This window comes from Marmota monax, unplaced genomic scaffold (assembly GCF_021218885.2).
Source record: "Marmota monax isolate L192 unplaced genomic scaffold, Marmota_monax_Labrador192_F-V1.1 WCK01_AAM20220418_F8-fsc00252, whole genome shotgun sequence".
In the NCBI taxonomy this organism is placed as follows: Eukaryota; Metazoa; Chordata; class Mammalia; order Rodentia; family Sciuridae; genus Marmota; species Marmota monax.
The window spans coordinates 424,679-449,158 of NW_026692478.1; the positions used below are offsets into that span (position 1 = coordinate 424,679).

Consider the following 24,480-nt stretch of genomic DNA (forward strand, 5'->3'; position numbering starts at 1 on the left):
GGTAGAAAAAGAAAGGGAGGGTCTTGGAAGCTGCTCTAGAAGCAAATGGCTCAAAGCTTGAGTTTTGCTAGAGGAAATGGGAACCTCAGAATTACATCCTGGTATGTTTCTTAGGGGAAGACCTGGAATCTTAACCTAAGAGATTCTGTTTTCCTGATGTTTCTCTGGAATCCTCTCCCTAAAGAAGGAAAAACAGAAGTCCAATTTTGATGGTAGGAATTGGGTACTGAAGACTGGTCTTGTGAACATATATGTGCACAATAATAGATATTGAATGCATGACAGATTTCATATGTGATAAAGGCAACACTAGCATCATACTTATTTCCAAAGGCTCTGGGAATGTCTTGCAATCCACACTTCAGTGAAATTCTGTACTCGGCACTGCAGGAGCGTGGAATGGTGGACACAAGCAGCTATCCACCAGAACTTTTTTTCTGCCAACTATTAGCTAAAGATATTTTACTTTTTATTCCCCTTTTGTGCTAGGAGCCAAAGTGATGAAAAGACCACAAGAAAGGGAGAATGTAATAAGCAAGTAAGGACCTATAATGAGCAATTAAATTTTCATTATACCATGAGAAGTCGAAATATGACATCAGCTCTATGTTATCCTAAAAGCGTAACACCTAGGTCCATTTATAACCAATTCTAGGCAATTGCTTTGTGTATAAAGTTAAACTTTTATTATGAAATGATACATAATTGCTGTAGAAAAATTTGATAAGTGAATAAAAGGAGAAGAAAATTTAGTGATCATCTCTCTATCCAGCTTGACTACTATCAGTATTTTGGAACATACATTTCTTGTTTTTAATCTTTGCCTTTTAAAAATCCCCATTATCTTAAAATAATGAAGTAAGGCTTTACATAATTTTTTTCTTTAAATAGCAACATATGGTTAATTTTGGTTTTTTGTTGTTTTTTTTTGCAATATCAGTGTACATGTTAAGTGATGCTTATTGAACATTAGTATTTCTTCTTTTGTGAATTTCCTATTCATGTCCTTTGCTTATTTTTCTTTTTTTTTTCTTTTAATACCTTTATTTCACTTATTTATTTTTTTTATGTGGTGCCGAAGATCGAACCCAGGGTCTGGTACATGCCAGGCAAGCGCTCTACAGCTGAGCCACTACCCCTGCCTTTGCTTATTTTTCTAATGGAGGTAGTTGTCTTCTATTAATTTTTTAGATCTTTTATATATTATTACTTACCTTCTTTTGTATATTTTTGACAAAATTTTGTAAATAGACTTGGACTAGTTTTTTTTTTCCATATTCATATTTTTCCTGTTAAATATTGATATGCCAGGTTATATTCAGATTACTTTGTTCGATAGAATGACTATCCTTCATTAAATAAAAGCATTTTTATTTACCTCCAAATTTACAAATGTAGGGAGTTGTGTGAAAAAATTTTATATGAATATTATGGCTGCTTTTTAAAAATCAATACTAGAGAATACAAGGAAAATTATTCCTGATCTTCTTAGACAAGCTACATATGATTCACTTAACTAGTTTCTTTTTGAAATAACTAGTTTTCAATTGACTTCTAAGATAGCACATACTCTGTGTTTTCCTTCCTCTTTTCTGTCCATTTTTCAGGGGCCATGTATGTACATGCTGGTTATTAGCTCCTCCTCGGCTCTCCTCCCTTATTGGGAAAGGAGCTCAGGCCTTGATTCTCTAAGCAGTTTTTCCACCTTCTCTAGTGTTAAAATGCTATGAGTAGCTTGAAGACATCTATATTTATATTTCTAACCTAACCTTTCCCTTGAGCTCACACATCAAACTGACAAAATATTCTAAAGAATTCTTGATTCTTACCTACTCGCTTCTCCTTAACTTTTGCCTATCTCAGTAAATGGCATTTTAATCTATTCTGTCATCGGGCCAACACCCCAGGAATCATTTTAATTGCTTTCTTTTCATACCCCACATCCGATTTATCAGCAAGTTCTTGTCTGTTCAGTCTCTAGAACACAGCTGGCCCTCAGTATCTGAGGACTCCACATCCACAGATTCAAACAAACATGGATCATATTTGAAAAAAAAACCTATCTATACTGAACGTGTACAAACTTATTTCTTGTTATTTCTTAAACCATACAACAGTACATAGCATATAGAGATAATTTAAAATATTTGGGAGGATGTGCATAGGTTCTATGAGAATACTTTACCACTTTATGTAAGGGATTTGAGCATCTGGAGACTTTGTTCCTGGAACCAATCCCCCATGAATATGAAGGGAAGCCTGTTCTGAATCAGATTCCCTCTCACCACCTCAGCTGCTACTATGCAAGTCTGGTGTAGCATGGTCTCTTGAACTATTGCCATAGTTGTCATCAATGGACATCCTGCTTCTGCCCTTTTCTTTCCACAGACTATTCACTAAATAGGACAAGAGTGATTTTTAAAGACATAATGCAAAAAATATCTTACATTTATTTAAATACCCTTTCACTGTTCTTAAAATAAAAACCAAACTCCTTTCTGTGGCCTGCAGGTCTAAGATGACTCATCTCCTGCCTACCCTCTAACTTTATTTCTTGCCAGTTTTCTCTTCATATTCATTGGAGGATGAAAAATGTAATGAGGCTAGCATGATCACTGCTATTGTATGGATCTTAAAAGTTTGCCAAAAGCCCAGGGAAGTGCTAACTGAACTTAAAAATAATCATAAGCAAACATTTTGGGAAGTGGTAGAAACTTTGTGGGGGCATAATGGAAGGTCTTTTGATCATTGGGGGTATGCCCCCAAAGGAGAGTATGGGATCCTAGTCTCTTCCTTTTTTTCTCTTTGTTCCCTGGTCACAAGGTGAGTGATTTCACTCTGCCATCTACTCCTGCCATAATGTGCTGTCTTACCATGTCCTAAAGCAATGGGGCCAGTCAGTCCTGGACAGGAACCTTCAAAATTGTGAGCCAAAATAAACCTTTTCTCTTTATAAGTTGATTTTCTCAGGTATTTGTTATAGTGACAGAAATCTGACTAACACAATCATTCATTTCTGGCTTATGAGATGGCAATTTCATTACCTGAAATAAAATTACAAATATAGGAGATTTGGGTGAGGTATTTGAATATGATTGGTATGACTAGATACAGAAATTTGAAGTTTAGGAGTAGAAATGTAGGTTTATTTAAAAAAGAAGAAGAAATGTAGGTTTGTGAGACATCAACATAAAGTTAAAAATATTGAGCATCAATCTAGGGAAAAAAAATCAGCATTTTCCTTAAACTTATAAAAAAAACTCATTCTATTTTGGAGCTTATGGAAAAATGTCGGCCCTTTTCAGATATAAAAATAAATGTAAAAATCCTAAATATTATCTAACTGAACTTAAAAATAATCATAAGCAAGCATTTGATAAAGTTCAAGTGAATTTATGATCTTAACAGGATTCAGAAAATGGAATATGATAAAACATCTTTCACTTGATAAATACTATCTGACAGAAGCCTATGGTAATCATCCTTTTTGGTAATATAATTTTGGTTTCAGTGGAGGACAGGAATGTCCAATATCATCACTATTGTACAACCAGTACTGGAGATCTAAATATTTACAGAAATTTTCTTACAATGACAAGAGAAATAAAACATCAAAGGGATTAGAAAAGAAAAAAAATCATATTTGCCATGAAGAGTAACTTTTATATAGATAACAATAGAATTAAAATAAACTATTAATATATAATTACATAATCAATGTGTTTAATTTATAATCAATAAAAATGTACCAGATGACTGGATTATTAACATTAACTTATTCCCCTCTACCACTAAAAACCAATTAAAAATTATAGAAAATAAAAAATATTGACAAAATGACATGTCACAAAAGTACAGTGTATAGGAATTAATTTTTTTTAATGTGCAACATCTAGATGGGTAAAATATTTCAGCTATTTAAAAGTTTTATGAGAAGATTTGAATAAATATATAGACCCATGATAAAAATGAATTGATTTTAGAATGAAATTTAGATACTTGAGTGTTATGTAGCTCTGTATTTTATTTAAATCTGAGTAGGCTTCCTCTGGCACTGTTCTATCAAGGGAGACAAAATGCCATCTAATTATTATCAAGTGAAAATGGTAATCTGCCTGTTGCCATCTGGATTGTCTGCTGGATATACTCATTGATGGCAGTAGAGTTCAGTAAAACTCCATTGACAAATACTGGGAGCAGGAGCTCCTTGATACTTAGAAAGATGTGGGAGTTTACTCTCTTAACTATGTCTCCATTAATACAATTAATGGGTGGTTAAAAGTGCCATTCACCATGTAGTCTCCCTTGATACCATGTGGAAGGGGACTTGTTAGCATCTAGCAGACATGTAAGTCCTAGCTCCTCAGTTGGTCTTCTTTTGTCATCACCCTAGTGGGAGATATGGGGACTCTTCATAACAATCTGATGAGTGTGGAAGTCAAAGTTCCTTGTTTGACCTTTGCTGACAGAAAAGCAGTTTTGCTGTGGTATTTGGCTGGAGTAGTCATTGTCTAAGATTCTTTCTCCTGGTCTTATGGCTAATGTAGTAATTTAAATGGTAGTACCCAAGATGATATGTTCACATCTTAATTCTCAGAATTTGTGACTTGCAGCAAAGAAGTAGATACTATCTTATACAACAAAAATTGTAATAAAAGATTTGGGAGGACCATCTTAACAAGTATCATGATAAAAGACACACCGGGGATATTTGATAGATAGGAGGCAGTAAACAATAGAGGCTGAGGCAGTCACCTACTTGAGGTAATTTATTATAGAAAACTAGAAAGGTGATATAGATTTTGGTATTAAGGAATAGGATGCTTTATAACATGTACTATAACACAAAGAGGTGGAAGTAGCTTTGGAATTATATAATGAATAGAAGATGAAGAATATTAAGGTACATGACAGTAAAAGTCTTGACTGCCTTGAATAATGTTGATAGAAATACAGATGTTAAAGACAGATGATGAAGACTGAGAAGGATATTAGGAGCATGGTCGAGAAAGTTTCTATCATCTTGAAGAACACATTTACTATGAACAAAATATTTACAGAAATGAATATACTCTTGGTGTGATTCAGCAGTACAGCCAGAGGAATGAGAAGTTATGTTCCATTTGTGTACAATGTGTCATAATGCATTCTACTGTCATGTATAACCAATTATAACAAATAAATACAAATGTTTTTATTGTGGGCTCAGAAAAAAATAAGAAACAAACAAACATAGTTGGACTCAGAAAAAAATAAGAAACACATTACTGGAAATTGAGGGAAAGATTATCCTTTTTATATAGAGAAGTAAACTGGCTGAATTGTGTTCTGATTTTGTGAAAAGCAGAATTTGTAAGCAATGAATTTGGTTATTCGCCTGAGATTCACAAGCAAAACACTGACAATACAGCCTGGCTTCTCCTTGTTGCTTATAATAAAATGCAAAAAGAATGAGATAAATTGAAGAGTTAAGCAAAAAAGAACCAGAACTTGATGGGGCTCAGTGGCAGAGCACTTGCCTAGCATGTGTGAGGCACTATGTTTGATCCTTAGCACCACATAAAAATAAATAATAGGGTATGCTATCCATCTACAACTACAAAGAATTTTAAAAAAAGAAAGAAAAGGAAAAAAAAAAGAATCAGCACTTGATTACTTGGGATGTCCTTGGCCTACCAAGATTGCAAAACTAAAATTTAAAAATTCACTCTGGGAAAGCGCCCCCCTGGAGAGAAAGTCAAGTGTGTGCTGGACAAACTTTCATAGAAGAGATTAGGCATATGACTCATGGCATATGACCCACTCAACCATTTCAGTAAAAGTCAGGAATGGGATTATTCTGGAAAATATGTGGAGGGCCCTCTTGTCTAATGGTGCGGAACTCCATGACATACATAGGAGACCTACATTATTTTTGAGAATGTGTTATCAACAGAAATCAGCTTAGATTAAAGGGACACGGGATGAAAGAAGGGAAAGGCTAGTGAAATTCCAAAACTACAGGCAGGAAATGGACTGATCAAACTATTAGGCTGCAAGCATGCTGTCTTTCTGGGGTGGGGCGGGGGTGAAGAAAGGAAAAATAATTTTAAGGGCAGAGTCATTGGCTGAGCAGATACAGAGTTAATGGATACAGACCTAGTAAGTTTCTGTGGGCAGAATCAAAAGTCTATAGAGCCACCATGGGCATAAAGAAGTCCATGGTGCTACCGTGAGCACACATGCAAAGATTAACAAAGCTGCTATAGGTCTAATAGGCAGAGCCACAAACCAATTTACAGAACTTGAAGCATAATGGAATTTGCCCTGCTTGAAATCCAAAATTGATGGGACTGATGACTTCATTATTCCTTCCATTTTTCCTTATTGGTTTGGGAATGTCTATCATATGCCTATTCTACCATTGTATTTTGGGAGCAGATTACTTGTTTCCTAATTCCACAGGTCCACAGATGGACAAATTTTGTCCTAGATTATAACTGGCCTGAATCTCACCCACACCTGATTGAGATGATGAAATTCAGGACTTTTAAGCTGATATCTAAGTGAGAATATGGCCTCAGAGTTGATTCTGTAATGGATAGAGACTTTTGGGGATGTTTGACAGACATGAATTCAGGGGATCCAAGGGTGACCCCAAATCACATCCAAATCCCCAGAACCTGTAAATGTTTACTCACATGGCAAAATGTGTGACTGCATAAAAATCCTGAGAGGAGGTACTTATCCTACATTTTCCAAATTGGCCCTAAATCTAATGACAACTGTTATCATAAATTATATACAGGGGAGATTAGATGGAGGAGGCGGTGGCAACATATCCTTGAATCAGAGTTGCAGCCACAAGTCAGGATTGTCTGGATCCATCAGATATTGGAAGAGGCAAGGAACAGAATTTATCTTTAGAGCCTACACAGGAGATATGGTCCTGCCTACATCTTGATTTCAGATTTCTGGCCTTCAGAACTGTGAGAATAAATTACTGTTGTTTAAGCCAGGCAATTTGTAGTAATTTGTATAGCAGGCCCAGGAAAACTCAAAAAAGAGAGCATGCTTTTCTTGGGACCTTTTTGTCTGTGCCCATTAGCTAGCTTCTCCAGCACCCAATCTGGGATATATGAAAGAGAAAACCCAAAAAACTCACTACCAATGTCATTCCTCAAATCCCAAGGTCCCTATACAGTCTGCCTTACCCTCTACCTTCTTATATTTGCTCATATATAATGTCCAAAGATTTTAGTTGTACTTAACAAAAAGAAAAAGCATATCTACTTCATCTTTTTGGAAAAAGAAGTCTTAACTCTTGGGTTTTCACTTTTTTAATTAGAATGGCCCATGACAAACTTTTCAAACTACTGCTTTGGCTATGTCATTTTCTTGTTCAAAATTCTTGAGTGATTTCTAATTGCCTATGAAACAAGTCCACAGCCCTTAACCCAGCCTTCCCTACTGTCCCAGGGTTTCTTGTCTTATTTCCTACTATGTCCCTAACCAAGGTTTCCAAAATCATGCTTTCTCAAACCATAAATCCTTTGGATATTAATGTTAAACACACATGGGGAGGGGTGAAATTCTATGATCAAATGACATTGGTCAATAATGAATTTACCTAAAGTTAAGCAAGTTCCTTTATTATAAGACTTTTCAGAGACTTTACCAGTATACAGAGCAAATCTCCAACAATAGTTTAAGCATGAAGAATTTCCTAAACTTATTTGACCAGGCACTTGCCTCACACTATCTCCATGGAAATTACTTCATGAAATTCCTCTACTTCAAGTCTTTTTTTTTTTTTACCAACAAAACATACCTGTTTATGATCATCTGAATTCATTTTTCTTGCTTTTACATATAAAATCGTTTTATGAAATGCTGAAGCAGAGCTACAACATTGTTTATGATCCAGATAATATTCAATTTTATAAAATTTTCCATTATGCTGGATGTTGAGTTCAGAAATTCTAACCATAGGTATTATAGAAATGGACTGCAGAATCCAGTCTAAGTATTTCAGTCACGTTTCAAAATAAAGAAACTATTTATAAAATAAACCAATTTAATAATACTGCTAGATGATATGAGAGGCTGGAACACCCCTACCCCACCACCACACAGAGACATTTTTTACAAGGTTAAAAAGGTCAGTAGGCTAGTCATTGACAGATACCCTTTTCTTCTTTCCCTCTTCTCCAGGATAACTTACTCCCAGGTCATCATTGGAACTCAAAAGAAGGTAGTAGCTCTTCATCCTGTCCCTAGGAAGTCACTCTGTAGCTGAAAGGACTGCAGACAATGGGGGGCTTGGCAATACTACAACCTTGCTGAAAGGGGGATGACCATGATGCAGTAGGTAAAAACATTTTTTTAGCAGCAATGAAATAAAAAGGAACAGAGATGGGTTCTGGCCAAACCTATGATTTAAAAGTCTGTTTAAGAGAAGCTGAATCCAGACAAAGTCTTAGCTGTAACATAAAAAGGGACAGTGGATTAAGGCCTCCCTGGAGCTCAGGAGAAGTCAGAAGAGGGCAGGCTGGCACCAAGTACCATTTCTAAAAGATTCAAGTTACACATCTGTCCAGTGGTCTGTGTGGCAAACCATACTCTGAGCACTCTTTTCATAGCAGAGGAAGCAGCTGCTGAGGCTCTGTTTCCCTGAAAACTTACAACTGGTATCAACATTTACTGGGCTTCTATAATGGAGGACTTCCAGTGTACAGACAAGGTACTGGCATGGTTTGCTGAGGGCCACAACTTTGGTCCGGGGTGAAAAACACAGATGCTGGGGAAGTAAGATCTCCATCTAGATGCTGGAGAGCACTGGGACGTCAATACCACAGGAGCCTCTGTAGGAAAGTGGCAGGTCAGGTGGTCTAGGCCCCCAGTCATGAGGCTTGCTCCAAAGCACTCTGTTCTTCGTCCTCTGTCTGTAACCAGCTCCAGTCCAGAGCCTGCAAATCAATACGCATGTTAGACATTCTTTCCTTTTCAGGAGGCAACCAATGCAATTTCAAAGTAAGTTTAAAGCCTTCTGTCAGGAACAGTCCTGTTATTGCAGGGCACTCTTGAACTGAGCTACATATTCAAACCATGCAGAATACTTTTGGATCAGCTCAAAGCCCTATGAAAACTAAAAAGAGAATTTTAGTACTACTAATAGCTCACAACACTTACATACTCACTGTAGGTAATACTGACAGTTATCACCTCAACTGTAAGTTTCCAATCTCACAAGAGGAAATGGCCTGATGAGAAACGCTTCTCTCCTGGCAGAGGTCAAGTAGCAGTGAAATGATCAAAATATATATATAGCACCAGGAGGTGAAGAGAAATAAGAGGTACAGAAAGCTCCCACAAAGGAGGACACTTGAACAAATCAGAGACGACTACAACTGGCAGTAGTGTCCTCTTTGATTTTTCTTGAAGTTAGGGAAGAGTTAGAAAATGATTATATTAGCAGAAAAAGTCTATTTAAACATCTAAGGGAAAGATTTAGGATCCTTGCAGTGATTTCAGTTTTGTCTTAATGTACCTCTCTGTCTTGGCTGGGTTTTCCTCATGTAGCTTCCCCATATCAGTACTGCCTACTGCTAAGCTAAGTGTCTAAGGTACAGAGCCATGAGAGATTGCTGTTTTGTCACCAGAATCCAGCACAGTACCCAACACAGTTGCTCAGCAATAGTAGCCAAGGTGGGGCAGGATCTTCTAGGAATAATGTTGCCTCCTCATCAGGATTCAGTCTTGTAAAGATTAAAAAGGATAATGCACACAATGTACTTAGAAACATGCAATAATCAACAGCCATTAATTATTATGAATCACAAAAAAAGTACTAGAAAATCAAATACATACTGAGACCAAGGCTAATGTTGGGTTGCCTTTTTGTTTTCTCTTTTGCTACAGGAAAAAAGGGCATGAAAAGATAGAGTTCCCACAAGTTATTACCATCAAACTCTGGTCCTGCTCCTTCATGGTGTCTTGCATGGCATTTTCTAGCTGGGTGCAGAGAGTATGTGCTTCAGCCACCAGTTCTTCACTAAAGATAATGATCAATTATTAGAAAGGGTCATAAGTATCTTATGAAGCTAATACTTCAGTTGAAAATATGCTAAAGAACCTTTGACACTGTTTTTTGAATGACGCAACAATTATTTTGATCCTAAATGTCTTAACACCATGTCACTGACTAATGATTCCATTCATCTGATTAAGTACTTCGTAGAAGCCCAAATCCAGTCATGAGTATTACTGTTCAAAATGGGAAAAAGTAAATAGATCTGTTTAATTAATAAAGCAAAACAGCTTTTTGACTTACTAGATAGCTATACTGAATTCTTTTCAAATTGCCAAAATCTAAAGGTATCCTCTTAAGTAAATTATTTCCCAGTTTTTGAAATGGAAAAGAAAGAAAGGGTGGGGGGAGGGGAGTAAGCAGTTCCCTGGGTTTCTACAGTTCTTTTTTAAAATTTTTTAGTTTTAGGTGGACACAATATCTTTTATTTTATTTCTATGTGGTGCTGAGAATCGAACCTAGTGCCTCACGCATGCTAGGAGAGCATGCTACCACTTGAGCCACATCCCCAGCCCTCCACAGTCCTTTTTGATCTGCTGAAATGCATAGTTCTGGGATATTATTTCATTGAATCTGATCTCTCTTTTCTATAGTAAGAAATGCATGTTTCTTTTCATGAATGGGCCACCATGAGACTAAGGAGATTCTGTCAAACCATTTGTCCTTTTCTGGCCTCTGCTTTATGACATGGAGAGACCAGAGAATCTCTGTGCTCTCAGTACAAATTTTCTGAACTTTAAGAATACCACTGGAGGAGAAACACCAATTATAGGTCAATGGTGCCCTGGAATTTACTTTGCCCTGTAAAACTTGGTGGGAAAGAACAAAATCCTGGGTAGGAAGGAACAAGCACATTTGTACTCAGGCTCATCTATGGGACTTCTAGCTAAGTTAAAGGCTCAGTATCAGCTCAGAGAGTCACATGACCTGTGACCAGATTACAGTCCTCCAGAAGTTTACAAGAGGTAGGGGACGTAATGAAGAATCTAAAGTTGTGTATGATTAAATACCAAAACTGGCAACAAACTCCCCAAGGAAAAGAACAAATTCTTTCAAAACATTTTGATATATAATTTATACACCACAAAGTGTGCCTGTTCAAAGTGAACAATTCCATGGCTTTAGTATATTTATAGGGTTGAGCAATCATTACCATGTCTGGTTTTAGAACATTTTTTCACCCCTAAAAGAAACCTAGTACCCATTATCAATCAGTCCTTTCCTCCTCCCCACTAACCCTAGGCAATCATTACTTTATTTTCTATGCCTACAGTTTTGCCTACAGGAACTGATTTAACCATCTCCAGTACCTAGGGATCAGCACATAGAAGGTGCTAAATAAATGCCTATGGAACTGAACTAGAAAACAAATCCTAAGAAGGGAGCAAGGCATGTATGGATGCTCAAGGCTTTGAAGGAGGTGGAAAGCAGAGAAAAACAGTGTGCCCAGTGTGTGGGAGGACGACCACAGTGAAGGGCACCTGAGGAATGAGAGCTTGCTCAGTAAGGACAGCAGTTCTCATTCTTCCACATGCAGCAGAATCATCCAGACAGCTTGTAAGACACAGACTCCTAGGCACCACCACTGATTCAGAGCTTTGGTGGAACCCAGGAATCTACTGTTTTAACAAGTACCTGGATGTTATTGCTGCTGCTGGTCTGGATGGGATTTTTTAAGAACTGGGCTAGTGCAAGCAGTTTGTAAGGGATAGTGGATAAGCCCAAGAGCCACAATGAGGTGCTTGCAAGTGCCTGAAAAAGTTCAGACCTGATCTAGAATGGAATGTGAAGCCATTGTTAATGGAATGTGAAGCCACTGTTAAAGTAACTACTTGGTCAGAATAGTATTTGTCAATACATGGCAGCAGGGTTGGGGTTGAAGCTTAGTGGTAGAGCTCTTGTCTATAATGCACAAGGCACTAGGTTCAATTTTCAGCTTTGCATATAAATAAGTAAATAAATAAAAGGCCCATCAACAATTGAAAAAATATATTAAAAAAAAAAGTCTAGGCAGCAGTAACAGATAGGAAGCAGAGGCAGAAAGCCTTGCTAGGAAAAGGGCTGAAATGTTCTGTTTGGGAATTCCACTGAAGTGGTTCAGGAAAAAGGAAGGAAAAGAAGGGATGAATGGGAGATGAAGAGAGGCCCTGGGAAGAAAAATAGTAACTTGCTAACTCAAAATGTAGGTGAATGGGATGGAGGAGGCCAGACAACCCAGGTGTGAAGGGAAGATGGTTTTGAAGAAGAGATGATTGTTGATAGACTATATGTAACAATATGTGACTGACTAGAACTGTATCCTCACTAAACAATTAGTAATCCACCTAGGACAAGGAAACTACTTAGTGGGCAAGTTACAAGGGACTATTCGGGTAAAATATGAATCACCTTTGTCACTGTAAGGCCTTGCATATATAACAAAGAGAAGCATGCACAAAACCAGTAGATGTTTATCAGTGATAAACATAATTTCCGTTTCCATGGTCTCCTGATATGCCCTGAATGTGATACTAGGCATTGTTAACTGTGACTTACCTTTTCTTGGCTGACTCAGGTAAGCTGTCAGGGGCAGTGGATGGCTGAGACATCAGCTGACCGGGGTGACTAAGTCGAGAAGCATTCATGCTATCTGGGCTTCCACTGACAGGACCACGGACCTTGCTCTGAAGGACAAAACCCCAAAACAGTCAACAAAACAAATTCTGCATTCACACCACAGTACTTCCTCTTGAGACAACTGCCTGTAAGACACCATAACTATTCCTAGAAACTACCAGTCAACATCTCTATCCGTGACAACAGCTGGGGATATTGCATTATGCCTCAAAAGTTGAGCTGGGGATACATCTCAGTTGGTAGAGTGCTTGCCTTGCCTCACATGTTCAAGGCCCTGGGTTCAATCCCCAGCACCAAAAAAAAAAGGTGTTTCTGTATCAACATATGTGCTTTTTGAAAAAGGACTCTAAATATAGAGAACTTGAACACCTGAATTTGCAGGCTTTATTTAATTTGATTCCTGGAGTACTCTTAAACAAAAGAAAGGTATTTTTACTCTTCCAAGGAGAATGAGACACACAAAAAGAATAAGAAACTGTGTGAATGGCACAATCTGCAGTAGAGTTAAGAAGAAAATGCAGCTGTTCTGAATCCCAGGAGCAATGTAGCCACTGCCCTTTCAAACAGGGGGTCAGCCAGTGGCTCTAGCTCCAGCTCTTTGTACCTCTTCATATATGCAGCCTGTGAACATGACCTAGTGTGGACATGATCTACTGTAAACATGACTTACTGTCATCTTCTCTGCACCTCAGGCACATCTATGAGTCTCTGGACACCTCCTCCTTCATCTGCTCTACACTCACCATCCCTGCTTCTTACCCTCGCTGGAGGCAGCAGTTCTGCAGTCTCTCCCTAGCTGTCAATCTGGAGACCTTTCTAAGCTTATACTCTTCTCTGGCTAAACATTGAGGTTGTCTTTAACCAGACTTTCAAATATGCTAACTTTTTTATATTTATTTTTTAGTTATAGGTAGACACAATATCTTTGTTTTATATTTAGGTGGTGCTGAGGATCAAAGCCAGTGCCTCATGCATGTTAGGCAAGCGCTCTACCTCTGAGCCACAATCCCAGTTCCTCAAGTATGTTAGCTTTGCTCTTATCTATCTGTTGTGCCTTCCAGGCTGATCAGCCACCTACTCCTTCATTTCTTCCCTGGGTCTATAATTATGGGTGGCAGATCATTTCTACACAATCTGCTCCTAACATTCTCCTGTTAGGTCCTGAGCACCCACCACTGCATGGCCCCTCATAGTTAGTACTGAGGTTTGACAGAGTGCCAAATCTGGACTCCAGCTGCCACCAGAGTGATTCCCATAAAACCCAAATAGGATCATATAGTTTTCATACTTGCATTCTTTGATATGAGGGAAGAACAAATCCTGTTATATTTCCTTAGACTTTGAAAACACAGGGTGGCCTACTTGAGCTAACCCTTGACCTTCCCAGATTTCATTCTTGGTGAAACCCTTTCTCCAACACCACTGCAACCTGCTTCTGCCACCCAGAATGCACGACTCTCTTCCAGGCCTCTATGCTTTCAATGAAGCAATCCAACTGTACTGGAATATCCTTACTGCCATTCCCCCACCTAACTCCTATGTACTCATCAGGAGCCTTTCTTGTCACTCCCTCACCTCTCAGATGAAAGCTGGCTTTCCTCCCCTGCATTCACACCACTGCTCATGCGTACTACAGCTATAGCTGCTTTTTAGCACTTCTTGCTCTAGATTGTTCTCATTCATGTCCTTGTCCATGGCCTTTGCCAGATTATGAACTCCCCAGGGCAGATGTCATGCCCTGTCCCCACTGTATCTTCAGTTTTCATCATACTGCTGAGCAAGTAGCACTCAAAGAATGCAGAAGGCAGGTCAAGTTATCACCTGTGCAGACCTCAACTTCTCTCTCCTTCTTGGATCATCTCCTCCTTTTTTCTTTATCATTTTTCTGATAGGAAAAAATGCTGCTCACACCTTCCAAGGCAAATCTATCACAATGCTCCTGATCCTAACTCTTTTTGGGTCTCAGGACCAAATTAATCAACTGTCCCCCACCTCTCTCTGATTAAGGATCTCCTGGTACACTGTTTTCTGCTTGGCCCACAAACATGCTCTATTCTCTAAGACCTTTGAAAAGCACCATCTTTGTATCTTGCTCCCACCATAAGCAACCATCTACCCTTCCTCCTCCCTTTGTTCTTGAAGCTACTTACTAGTAGCTTCTTATGTTTATAAATCAGTAATTCTGCTGGCAGGAATTAGTCTTCAAATTGCTCTCTTTCCATTCTTTCCAACCTCTCTGCAGCCTTTCATGATTGGGTCACTCTCCTAGTGGCTCTGGCTTCCATAACCAACTTTTACCTGGCTCTTCTTTATTTTTAATTATTTTTTTTTTAGATGTAGATGAACACAATGCCTTTATTTATTTTAATGTGGTGCTGAAGCCCAAACCCAGTGCCTCACATGTGCCAGGCAAGCACTCCACCACTAAGCCACAACCCCATCCCCACTGGCTCTTCTCTTTTCTCTGGCTTTTAAATTTTTATATTTTCACCCCAAGTGGATTTGATGGAATCACAGTTGCATTAAGATGGTATGCACAGAAAGTGCATGGTGGCCCTAAAAGATGTGGGTCCAAGTCCTAACGCCTGGAACCTGCAAATGTGACTTTATTTGGAAAAAGGGTCTTTACGGATATAATTAAGGGCCCCCAAATGAGATCATTCTGTACTAGCTCAGTGTGATCCAGATAGAGTATCAGGTGTCCTTAGAAAGACATCCAGATGGGAGACACTGAGTCATGTGAAGACAGATCCCAGAGTGACATGGCCACAGGCCAAGGAATACTTGGAGCCACCAGCAGCTATAAAAGGCAAGGCAGGTCTCTCCCCTGGAGCTGCTGGAGGGGCCTGGAACTCTGAGAGAATAATTTCTGTTGTTAGAAGCCACTTGGGTTGTGGTAATTAAGGCAGTCACTAGGATAAATAAAAACTACCAGCACAAGCATTCCTCTCATCTCCCCACCTAGTCCTCCCTTCCCTGCCCATTCCATTTCACAGAGATGACAACAGAGCAGTGGCAACTAAGGAGGGCTGTTGGTGACGCTGTGGCTCCCCTAGCAGAATGCTGTCAGTGGCATAGAGCAGGGAGGTGGCTGGCAGGCCAAGGGCTGACTCACACATGCGATCTTCAAAAGGTTCCAGAGCTCCTTCTGCCGCTTCTCCTGAAGCCGAACGACAGTCTTCTCATCCTCATTCATTAGACTCACCACTTCTTCCACCTTGGGCAACAATTCCAATGCCTTCTGCTTACAAACCACAGTTTTGCTGTGAAGAACAAACATGAAAAACTCGAGTGGGCTTTGGGCTGGAGCAAGCAGAACATCACCCCTAATAATATGGATCCAACTAGTAGTTGTGAATAGCTTTTATTGCTGTTAAGCAAATCAGATCAGAGTGAGGGAAATGGTCTCACCCATGGCCTTCCTGCTGCACTATATTCCATCCTCTAGCAGGAAAGAGGGCTCGTACCTGAGCTGTGTATAAATCATTCGCACTTTCTTTTCAAAACCTTGAATTGCCTGAAGTAGTAATCGTACCATCTCCTGACTGTCACCATCTGTTCGTTGGTCTGGGAAAGACAGGGGTAGTAACATAGTTGCTCCAGGTGCCTGGAAGAGTACCAGTGCCTCAAAATGAGATAAATAGGAGCCAGAGGCCCCCATACCACCTACCTCTCGGCTTTTCCCTTAGTCTCCTATAAAGCTCTCTTGCTTGTTCCTCTCTGAAATATATAGGAAGCTCTGTTTAGATTCAAGACCAAATAGGAACCCTGGAAGTCTTGGTTGCTAATTCCTGCCAGCAGAATTACTGATTTACAAACATAAGAATGATGATATGTCTTTCTGGATTGGAGAAGACTATTATTTCTGGTAATGTCTGTGGTAAGTGAATGATTGCCTTCATCATCCAATTCAAACATCCCCAAGCTATCACTAGAGCAAATCTTAAGAGAAGCAGTATTGGCTCCATCCTTCTGAATTCCTCTTCCACTTGAATTCTACAGTAGTGACTACAGGTGCTATCTCTGGATCTGAGCAAGAAAACATGCTTACCCTTGAAAATTTGAGCCAAGGGCAGACACAAATTCTTATCCCATTCCCCTAACAAAGGTCAGGCAATGTTCTCAAAAGAAGACTCTCATTTGAAAACTAGAGAATAAGGATTAAAGAATTAGAGAAAATATGGAACAAATAATTAAAGTTCTGATGCTCAGATTTTTCATCTCAAGAATCCTAGTAAAAGCATCAGGAAATACACTGAGCTCAGCCATGGAGTCCTTAATACACTGATCCTGCTTGCCTGCTTCCTTCTTGTCAGCACACAGGGGAAAGATGTTATTTCTTCAGGTAGGATGCTCTGCCTGTATGCCTCATTCCCTCCTGGAGCCAATGCCAAATACCTAATGAAGACTCAAATGAACCGTGTCTAGATCTAAACTCCTAGACTTGCCAGGCTCCTCCCTCCCTGTTTTTCTTCCTACTCTTTCAGTCACAGCTGAGCCACGGTAGGCAGGATGCGCAGTGATGTCTGATACAATGGTAAAGGATACTTGTATTTTATAGATCTTTATAGATTGTTTCTTATATGCAATTCACGAATGCATCCTCAAAAACTTTGTGAGGTCAGACAGTTTTCCCTGCTATTTAACAGATTTGGAAACTGAAATTCAGAGTGATGGTGATTTCCCCTGGCTCATCTCTGGAACATCTTGACATGATTCACCCGGGGAACATGCTCTGCAGGAGGCTGATTCTACCAAGCCTCCTGAGATGACACTAACACACAACCAGAAACTTGGGCAGGGGTATCAGTATGGGGGAGCAGAATTGGTCCTCTCCCAGGTGGTACTCACAGGTCATCCAGTGTGCCCCCCTGCTTCCGGCCCATTGGGCTCCTCTGCAAGTCCACGATGTCAGTCTGCAGTGCCATCATACGTTCCACCAGATGTTTTACTTCATTCTCCTAATGAAAAAGCTACACTAATATCAACTGATGCAAGAAAAGCATTCTGAAGAACAAGGTTTGCTTTGGGTTGCCAGAGGGAGAACCTCCAAACTCAATGGAAACTTTCAAATGACTGGCTGAAGGAATATGGACTCTGGAGTCAGAATAACTGGAGTTTGGATCTCACATCTACCTCTGTGTGACCCATGGACAGTTATTTAACCCATGAGTTGTAGTTTCCTCTTCCATAAAAAGAATTCTAGTAGGGCCATTTTAGAGATTAAGTAAGATAAAGTATCCGGCACAAAGAAGATGCCCCATGCACATTACTTTGCCTTCTCTCCATTTGTCCATCCCAGTGCCATCATGTGTGTGAAGGCCTGGACTCCTTTACTTCATAGATGATGTATGTAAATGCCAAATAAGGAAATGTCTATATGATATTCACTTCCAAACAAGTTTAAACCCATCAGGACTCATTTTTAAAAACAGACATCAAGGAACAGAGGTGAAAGTCCTCATGCAAGTGCACAGGGTGGAGATGGTAGGAAAAGCCTTGGAGCCCAGGGTCTTGAATTTATGCAAGATTTACCGAGTCACATTCCATTGACTCCATAATTGCTATTTTTTCAGTGGCATCTGATTTAGTGTCCTGAAACTTTCTGCCAAGACCTTTCCTTTCTTATGAATTTCATGTACCAACAAAATCAGGCAAAAACTTTAACAAGAGGGTGCGTTGATCATTCATCTAATTCTCTTCCTAACAACAAGAGGTCTAGGTTTTTCTCCAAGGACATTTGATATTTTGCTCTTTACTTAAATCTGAAACATTGATGTCTACCTTGAGTCTGCCTACAGTAGAGCTTCTTGTATTGGGTACTCTATCAGTTTCTTTCCAACAAGTCTGGTTAAGGAGAAAGGGCATGGCAAAGAAATTTGAATTCTGACATGAAAGATCAACCAGTGTTTGATGAGAAAGTGGGAAATGGTAGAACAAAGCCTAACACATATCACAAGAACAGAAACCTAAAATGAGTCTCCTACCCGCCCACACAGCTCCACAGCCTGTTCCATTTCCCTCCAGGCCAGTAGCAGTTTATCTGATGCTGGAAAAACAAAAATTGGGAAGAAAAAAAATGAAAAACAAAAACAAAAACACCACAAAACCAAAACAGAAGTAAGCAACTTAATTATAAAAGGACAAAAGAAACCTAAGGGAAAAAAATGAATGAATGAATGAAAGGAGAGAAAGAAAGGAAGGAAGGGTTTCTTTATACTCATTGCAGAATACACTCACTGATTCCAAACTCGGTTTGCTCACTATACTTCTCCAGGTCAATCTGAATGCTGGTTTTAAAGAAATCCAACTTGGCCTTGAGCTGCTGAGACATAGAGGCCATGGAATTCTTCATCTTGGAGAGGCAGCTGTTATTCCGGAGGAGATTCATCCTGCAGGAACCACAAGAAACAGAACCTTGGAGCATCTTTGGGATCCAAATACCATTTCCTGTATAATAACAAACCCCCCTCAAACACCTAGGGAGGTCCCTGCTATAATAATAATCATCACTATTATTAAAGAAGCCACTTAAAACCATAAGGACAATTTCCTAGCCCTTAGCAATACATGGGGTTCTACACCAAAATTAGAATTATATACAAACGGCCAATAAATTAAACTCTCTTAAATGAGGAAAGCATCTGTAACCCAGCATAATAATCAGGGGAGTTTTTCTAACCCAAATTGCAATGAGCTTCCCTGAGTTCCAAATTCTGTCCACAGTTCAGCCAACTCAACCCTCAGTTTTGCAATTCTGCTGCATATACTGACCACACTCACCTCATCAGGTTGAAAAGGGCTTCCCTCCAGCTAGCCCACCCAACCACTGCCTACCTATCCAAACCAGTGTCTCCCTCTTGTCTCTCAGAAGAGTTGCTTCTGGGTCCCTGCCTCAGCCACCTCTCTTAGAGCCAAAGCCACCAAGGAATTTTAAATAAATTAAATTTTAAAAAAATGTCTGGCACAATACATGGCAGCTCGCTGTCCCTGCTGTAGCCGGTTACAATCCTCCTTCAGGGTTTGGATGCTGTGCCAGACCTGGCCCCACACTTTCCTCAGCTGGAAGAACGAGAGATTCCTTTTGGGCTCTTGAACTGGAAAAAGAGATGAACAATTGTCAGAAAATAACTCTCCTGCAAAGAACCACATCCTGCTTTGAAACATCACTAGTATTTAAAAAAAATTTATAATTATTATACTATTACATAACTTTTTTGGTATTATACTTGGTTATTATCTTAAATATTTTGTGTAGCCTATTCACAGTATAAGCATGCACCAGATGGTTAATAAACAGCTACTGATTTGATTTGAAGATACATTTTGTGAACCATTTAAAGGCATGTTCACATGTACAGAGGCCCACATATTTTCAACAGAAAGTCTTTTATGTTCACAACATTTAAGGTTCATGAAGTTTTATAAAAACACAGCATCAGCTAACAGTACTAGAGATAATTAAACTAGCGAGAAGCCTAGAGATCTCTAAGACCTTGGACTGCCAGTCTGTTTATTCTAAGTATATGTATGTTTGTTGGGGAGATGGGAGTAAAATTATGCATTAAACGCTCATGCAATGGAATGTTATACAGCTATTAAAAAACAAAACAGCTCTGTATGTACCAACAGGGGAAAAATCTATATAATAAATTGTTAAGTTAAAAGGGTACTACCAGTGGTGTGTGAGGAAAAAAATACCCCTGGGTGGATATCCAAAAATTTGATAGCAGCAGTTTTCCTGGAAGGGGAACTCACAAGCTGGGGAGTTGGAAAGAGAGGCTGGCTTATTTTTTCATGGTATATTCAATCTTTCATATTTCTTCTTAAAGATACCATTTATATACATTAGTTACTAAAATATAAATGCAACTTCAAAAATAACTAAAATGGCTAATATGCAGTATTCTGTCCTCTGCTTAAAGCTCTATTATATTGAAATTAACTGATAATCTCCTTGACTTGTTTTGCTTGTGTTACTCCTTTCACATCCTAGGTTAAGAAAGCTGCCCTTAGGACTGGGTAAATGAATTTCCTTTATGTAGCTCCCTCCCCTGGTTCAAGTCTCTCTCTTCTGCCTTCATCCATATATTACAACTGATCTTTTTTTAAAAAAAAAAAAAAAAAAAAAAAAAAAATGATGTTCTTACGGATACAGCTGACACTTTCAGGTTGGGGTCGTGGGGAGATCTGAGTCTCATAGGCAATTTTACTGTTGTCAAAGAGAAAAACAAGATCCATGTCCAGTGTGCGGCCCTCATTTAGCTGCAAAGAGGCAAGAACAGAATGAAATCTTGTGGATCCAACCTTCCCATTTCCCAGCTAATCATGAGAGGTTCTGGATCAACTTCCATTGTTCAACAAGGGCATCATCTTTAGCCCCAGGTACTAAGCAGGTATGATGATTTTCTTCCTGACTCCAGCCTACACTCATCTTTCCTTTTATCCTCATAATTGAGAAACCAGCCTCTACCTCAGAGCAAAGCCTGTCCAAGGAAGGGGGCATGACCCTTGTCCTTGGAAAGACCCACAGAGCACTCCTAGGCACATACCCACCCTGCTGAGTTGTTTATCTACAAATCACAGGAGAGATCTTTGGCACCAGGTGTCCCTGACTCAGTCAGGCTAGGTGGGGACCCATAGCAACCCCCTAGCAGCCACCAATCAGCATGAGACAGGGAAAATACCTGGGATGCCAGATGACCCTCCAAGTAGTTTATGGTGGTTGATAACATGTTGGGAAACCATGTAGTTCAGCACATACACCCCTCGTGGTTTAAACCAATCAGTTCAAACGTGTCCCCCTCTTGTACTAACCAATCATCCTTACCCAACTTGTTCCCTGCCAGTGAGTGTGCAAATCATGTTTTAGAGTTGTTTTATGATTTTCCTGCGGTGTGTGATGATTGCTAAGTGATGCTATGATGTATGTAAAGTCCCTGCCTTCCCCAAAGAGTATATAAAACTGCTGCAAACCTGGGGCCTCTCAGCGTCACCAGTTGCTGTGTGCGTGGGGAGGATGGAGCTAGCTCGCAATAAACGCCTCCTTGCTGCTTACATGGATCTTGGTCTCTGGTGGTCTCTTGGGGGTCCCGAAATCAAGCATAAAAATAACCTGAACCTAAACCTTATTTACAATACATTGTATTCTATTTTGTTCTCTGATTAACTTTCCTGTCCAGTTAGAAGTTCACTGTATACTTCCCTATGCAATGACTATAAGTTAGTTTATAAGCTCTTTATGAGCAAGGACCATGTCTCACATTGAGCTGGTTAACACTGAGGTGCCTAACAGCTCTAATCATAAATTGTTTTGGTTACTCAGAAGACTAGAGAATCATTTTGGCAATAAAGGCAAAAGAAAGCAAATCTGGGGGGCTGGGGTTGTGGCTCACTGGTAGAGCGCTTGCCTAGCACATGTGGGGCACTGGGTTCGATCCTCAGCACCACATAAAAATAAATTAAAGGTATTGGGTCCAGCTACAACTAAAAAACAAAATATTTTTTAAAAGAAAGCAAATTTGGTCTGGAAACAACAAGTCAAGCATGAAGTCGCGTGTGTCTCCTAGTAAGCCACACAGGAGATCTCATACCCCAACTTAAAAAAAAAAAAAAAAAAAAGCAGGCATGTATATGTAATGCATGATTAACAGTCTATTTGATACAATAAAGTAGCAATCCAAAAGTGTGATTAGTTTACTAGGAGACGAAGTTAGGGGAAAATAGGGCAATCTTCAGGAAGCAAGGAGGCTCACCTTGCCATCTGAAATACACTGAATGGCAGGCTTGTCGGGGATCAACGCCAGACCTGCCTCTTGCAGTAGCTCCTGGTCCTTTTCTGGAATTCCTGTATCTTGCTGGATTCTAGTCTTTAAGTCCTGCAGACTCTCATTCTCTGTCACAGGATAGGTGTGAATGGTGCCCGTGACCATGTTCAAGATATGAACCAGCTACAACACAACTCAGATGTTATATTAAAAAACAAAACAAAAACAACAGTCTTTATGCAGATCCCCATCTATTTGTAGAGATCTTCCACTTCCCAACATTTCCCAGTCCCACAAAGTAAAGGCCTAACTTAAGGAAGGGAGGCTGGGTGCTAGGTTTCCACATTCTAGTCTTTAGTATTCCTGTTTGTATGCAGTAAGGACTTAACTGTCAAGGTCAAAGAGCTCAGTGTTTGCAAACAGTGAGGACTTAACTGTCAAGGTCAGTGAGCTCAGTTGTCAGCCTCTTTTGTGGAAAGACTGTCAGAGAAGCCTAAATTTCCTCCTTCAGCAAGCTGGCCCCTGACCTACTATGTCCTCCAGCAAATCTTTCTTGTCAGAATTGCTATGTCCCACCAGGGGACCCAGCAGTTGCCTCAGGGCTACCTTGCTTGCGCATTTACCTTTAAGTTTAAGATGTCATCCAAGGCCTTGAAGCAGCCGTTTGGACCATACTGGGGATCTGTGCCTCTTTGTCGGGCGTGCCACATAAGCATCAGCTGTAGCCACTTCTCCAGTCGTTCTGCCAGTACGCTGAGAAAAGCACAGTGTAGAAGAGATATTGCCAGCCAGTCTCAGGCTGCCTTTATGTGTAAATTTAAAAGTTTGACCCTGCATATGTCTTGTCATTATGCACATGGGTGGCAACCAATAAATGGTTATTGAAAATGAAATGGACTAATCTGAGAGAGAAAAAAAAACCCTAAGTGCTTCCAACCAATTTAATCATTCATGTGTCATCCCTCCTCTCCTGACCTGCGAACACAGTTCCCCTAAATCAGGGATTTCCAATTCATGGACCAGTACACATTTCTGACTGGCTACCTGTGAATGACCTGTGAACAATGATCTGTGAAGTTTTTAAAATGTACTTTAGGGGGCTGGGGTTGTGGCTCAGTAGTAGAGCGCTTGCCTAGCATGTGTGAGGCACTGGGCTCGATCTTCAGCACCACATTAAAATAAATAAATAAATAAATGATATTGTGTCCATCTATACCTAAAACTTTTTTTAAAAGAATGCATTTTAGGGCTGGGTGTGGCTTAGTGGCACAGTGCTTGCCTACCATGTATGAGGCTCTGGGTTCCATCTGCAGCACTGGACAGCCAGGGAGGGAGTGGTTTATAAGTAATCACTAGCCCACCCCGCAACCTAGCCCCCATACTGCTGGACTTAGCATCTGGTAGGTGCCCGTGACAAAATTCAAACCCCTTCTCCTGGACCCCCAGCACCTGCTTCCTAGATGCACTCAAGCCCTCCCCTGAGACCCACACAGCTACTCATGGCCTCCCTAAAGTGCCTTTGCTCACCCCAGTCTCCCCTCTGAACTTCTTTCCTCCAACCTTTTCATCTGTTCATAGCATACACATCCTCCCAGCACATCCAAAATCACCCCACATAACTCTACTGCTCACCATACCTCTAAATGCTCATGGTCATCATTCCCCAAGCCTTGTAACTTTCCTTTGTATTATGAAACAATTCTGATAACTTAATTAACTGCTGTATTCTGACTGGATTAGACTGGAATGCCATTCAAACTACAAGGATTTGTTGACTCTTAACACAGCATTAGGACAGATGAGGAGTGCAAAGAGAAATAAGGTACAATCTGCTCCCCTTAAAAGACTTACTATGGAAGTAATTACATTGAGTTCTGCGTGAGCTTTATCTTATATATAATTACAAGAAATGAATAAGAAAGAAAGAGAAAAGATGATTTCGAGGGAGGTGAGGGATGGGACTTCACCCTGTTTAAGATTGAGATAGATTATGTCAAGTTCTTAGTCACAGGGTAGTCTGTTTCAAAG

The 24,480-nt window shown here is 39.8% G+C and overlaps 1 protein-coding gene across 7 annotated transcripts in view; it reads right to left on the bottom strand.

Annotated features, from left to right (window-relative positions):
* Positions 1-7,610: 7,610 nt before the first annotated feature.
* Positions 7,611-24,480, bottom strand: part of Ikbkb (inhibitor of nuclear factor kappa B kinase subunit beta) — a 48,981-nt gene continuing 32,111 nt past the window's right edge. For 5 of the 7 annotated variants that reach the window (XM_058578900.1, XM_046443090.2, XM_046443091.2 and 2 more), the window contains 13 exons: positions 23,076-23,205; positions 22,441-22,635; positions 20,836-20,950; positions 19,659-19,782; positions 18,926-19,077; positions 18,673-18,734; positions 17,537-17,646; positions 16,356-16,405; positions 16,153-16,252; positions 15,801-15,948; positions 12,605-12,732; positions 9,943-10,033; positions 7,611-8,948 (listed from right to left, as the gene is read on the bottom strand). In XM_058578900.1, coding sequence (XP_058434883.1) covers positions 8,883-8,948; positions 9,943-10,033; positions 12,605-12,732; positions 15,801-15,948; positions 16,153-16,252; positions 16,356-16,405; positions 17,537-17,646; positions 18,673-18,734; positions 18,926-19,077; positions 19,659-19,782; positions 20,836-20,950; positions 22,441-22,635; positions 23,076-23,205 — 1,471 coding nt within the window. In that variant the 3' untranslated portion in view covers positions 7,611-8,882. The remainder of the gene's footprint in view (positions 8,949-9,942; positions 10,034-12,604; positions 12,733-15,800; positions 15,949-16,152; positions 16,253-16,355; positions 16,406-17,536; positions 17,647-18,672; positions 18,735-18,925; positions 19,078-19,658; positions 19,783-20,835; positions 20,951-22,440; positions 22,636-23,075; positions 23,206-24,480) is intronic. The other 2 variants (XM_046443094.2, XM_058578901.1) reach the window with 2 other exon arrangements.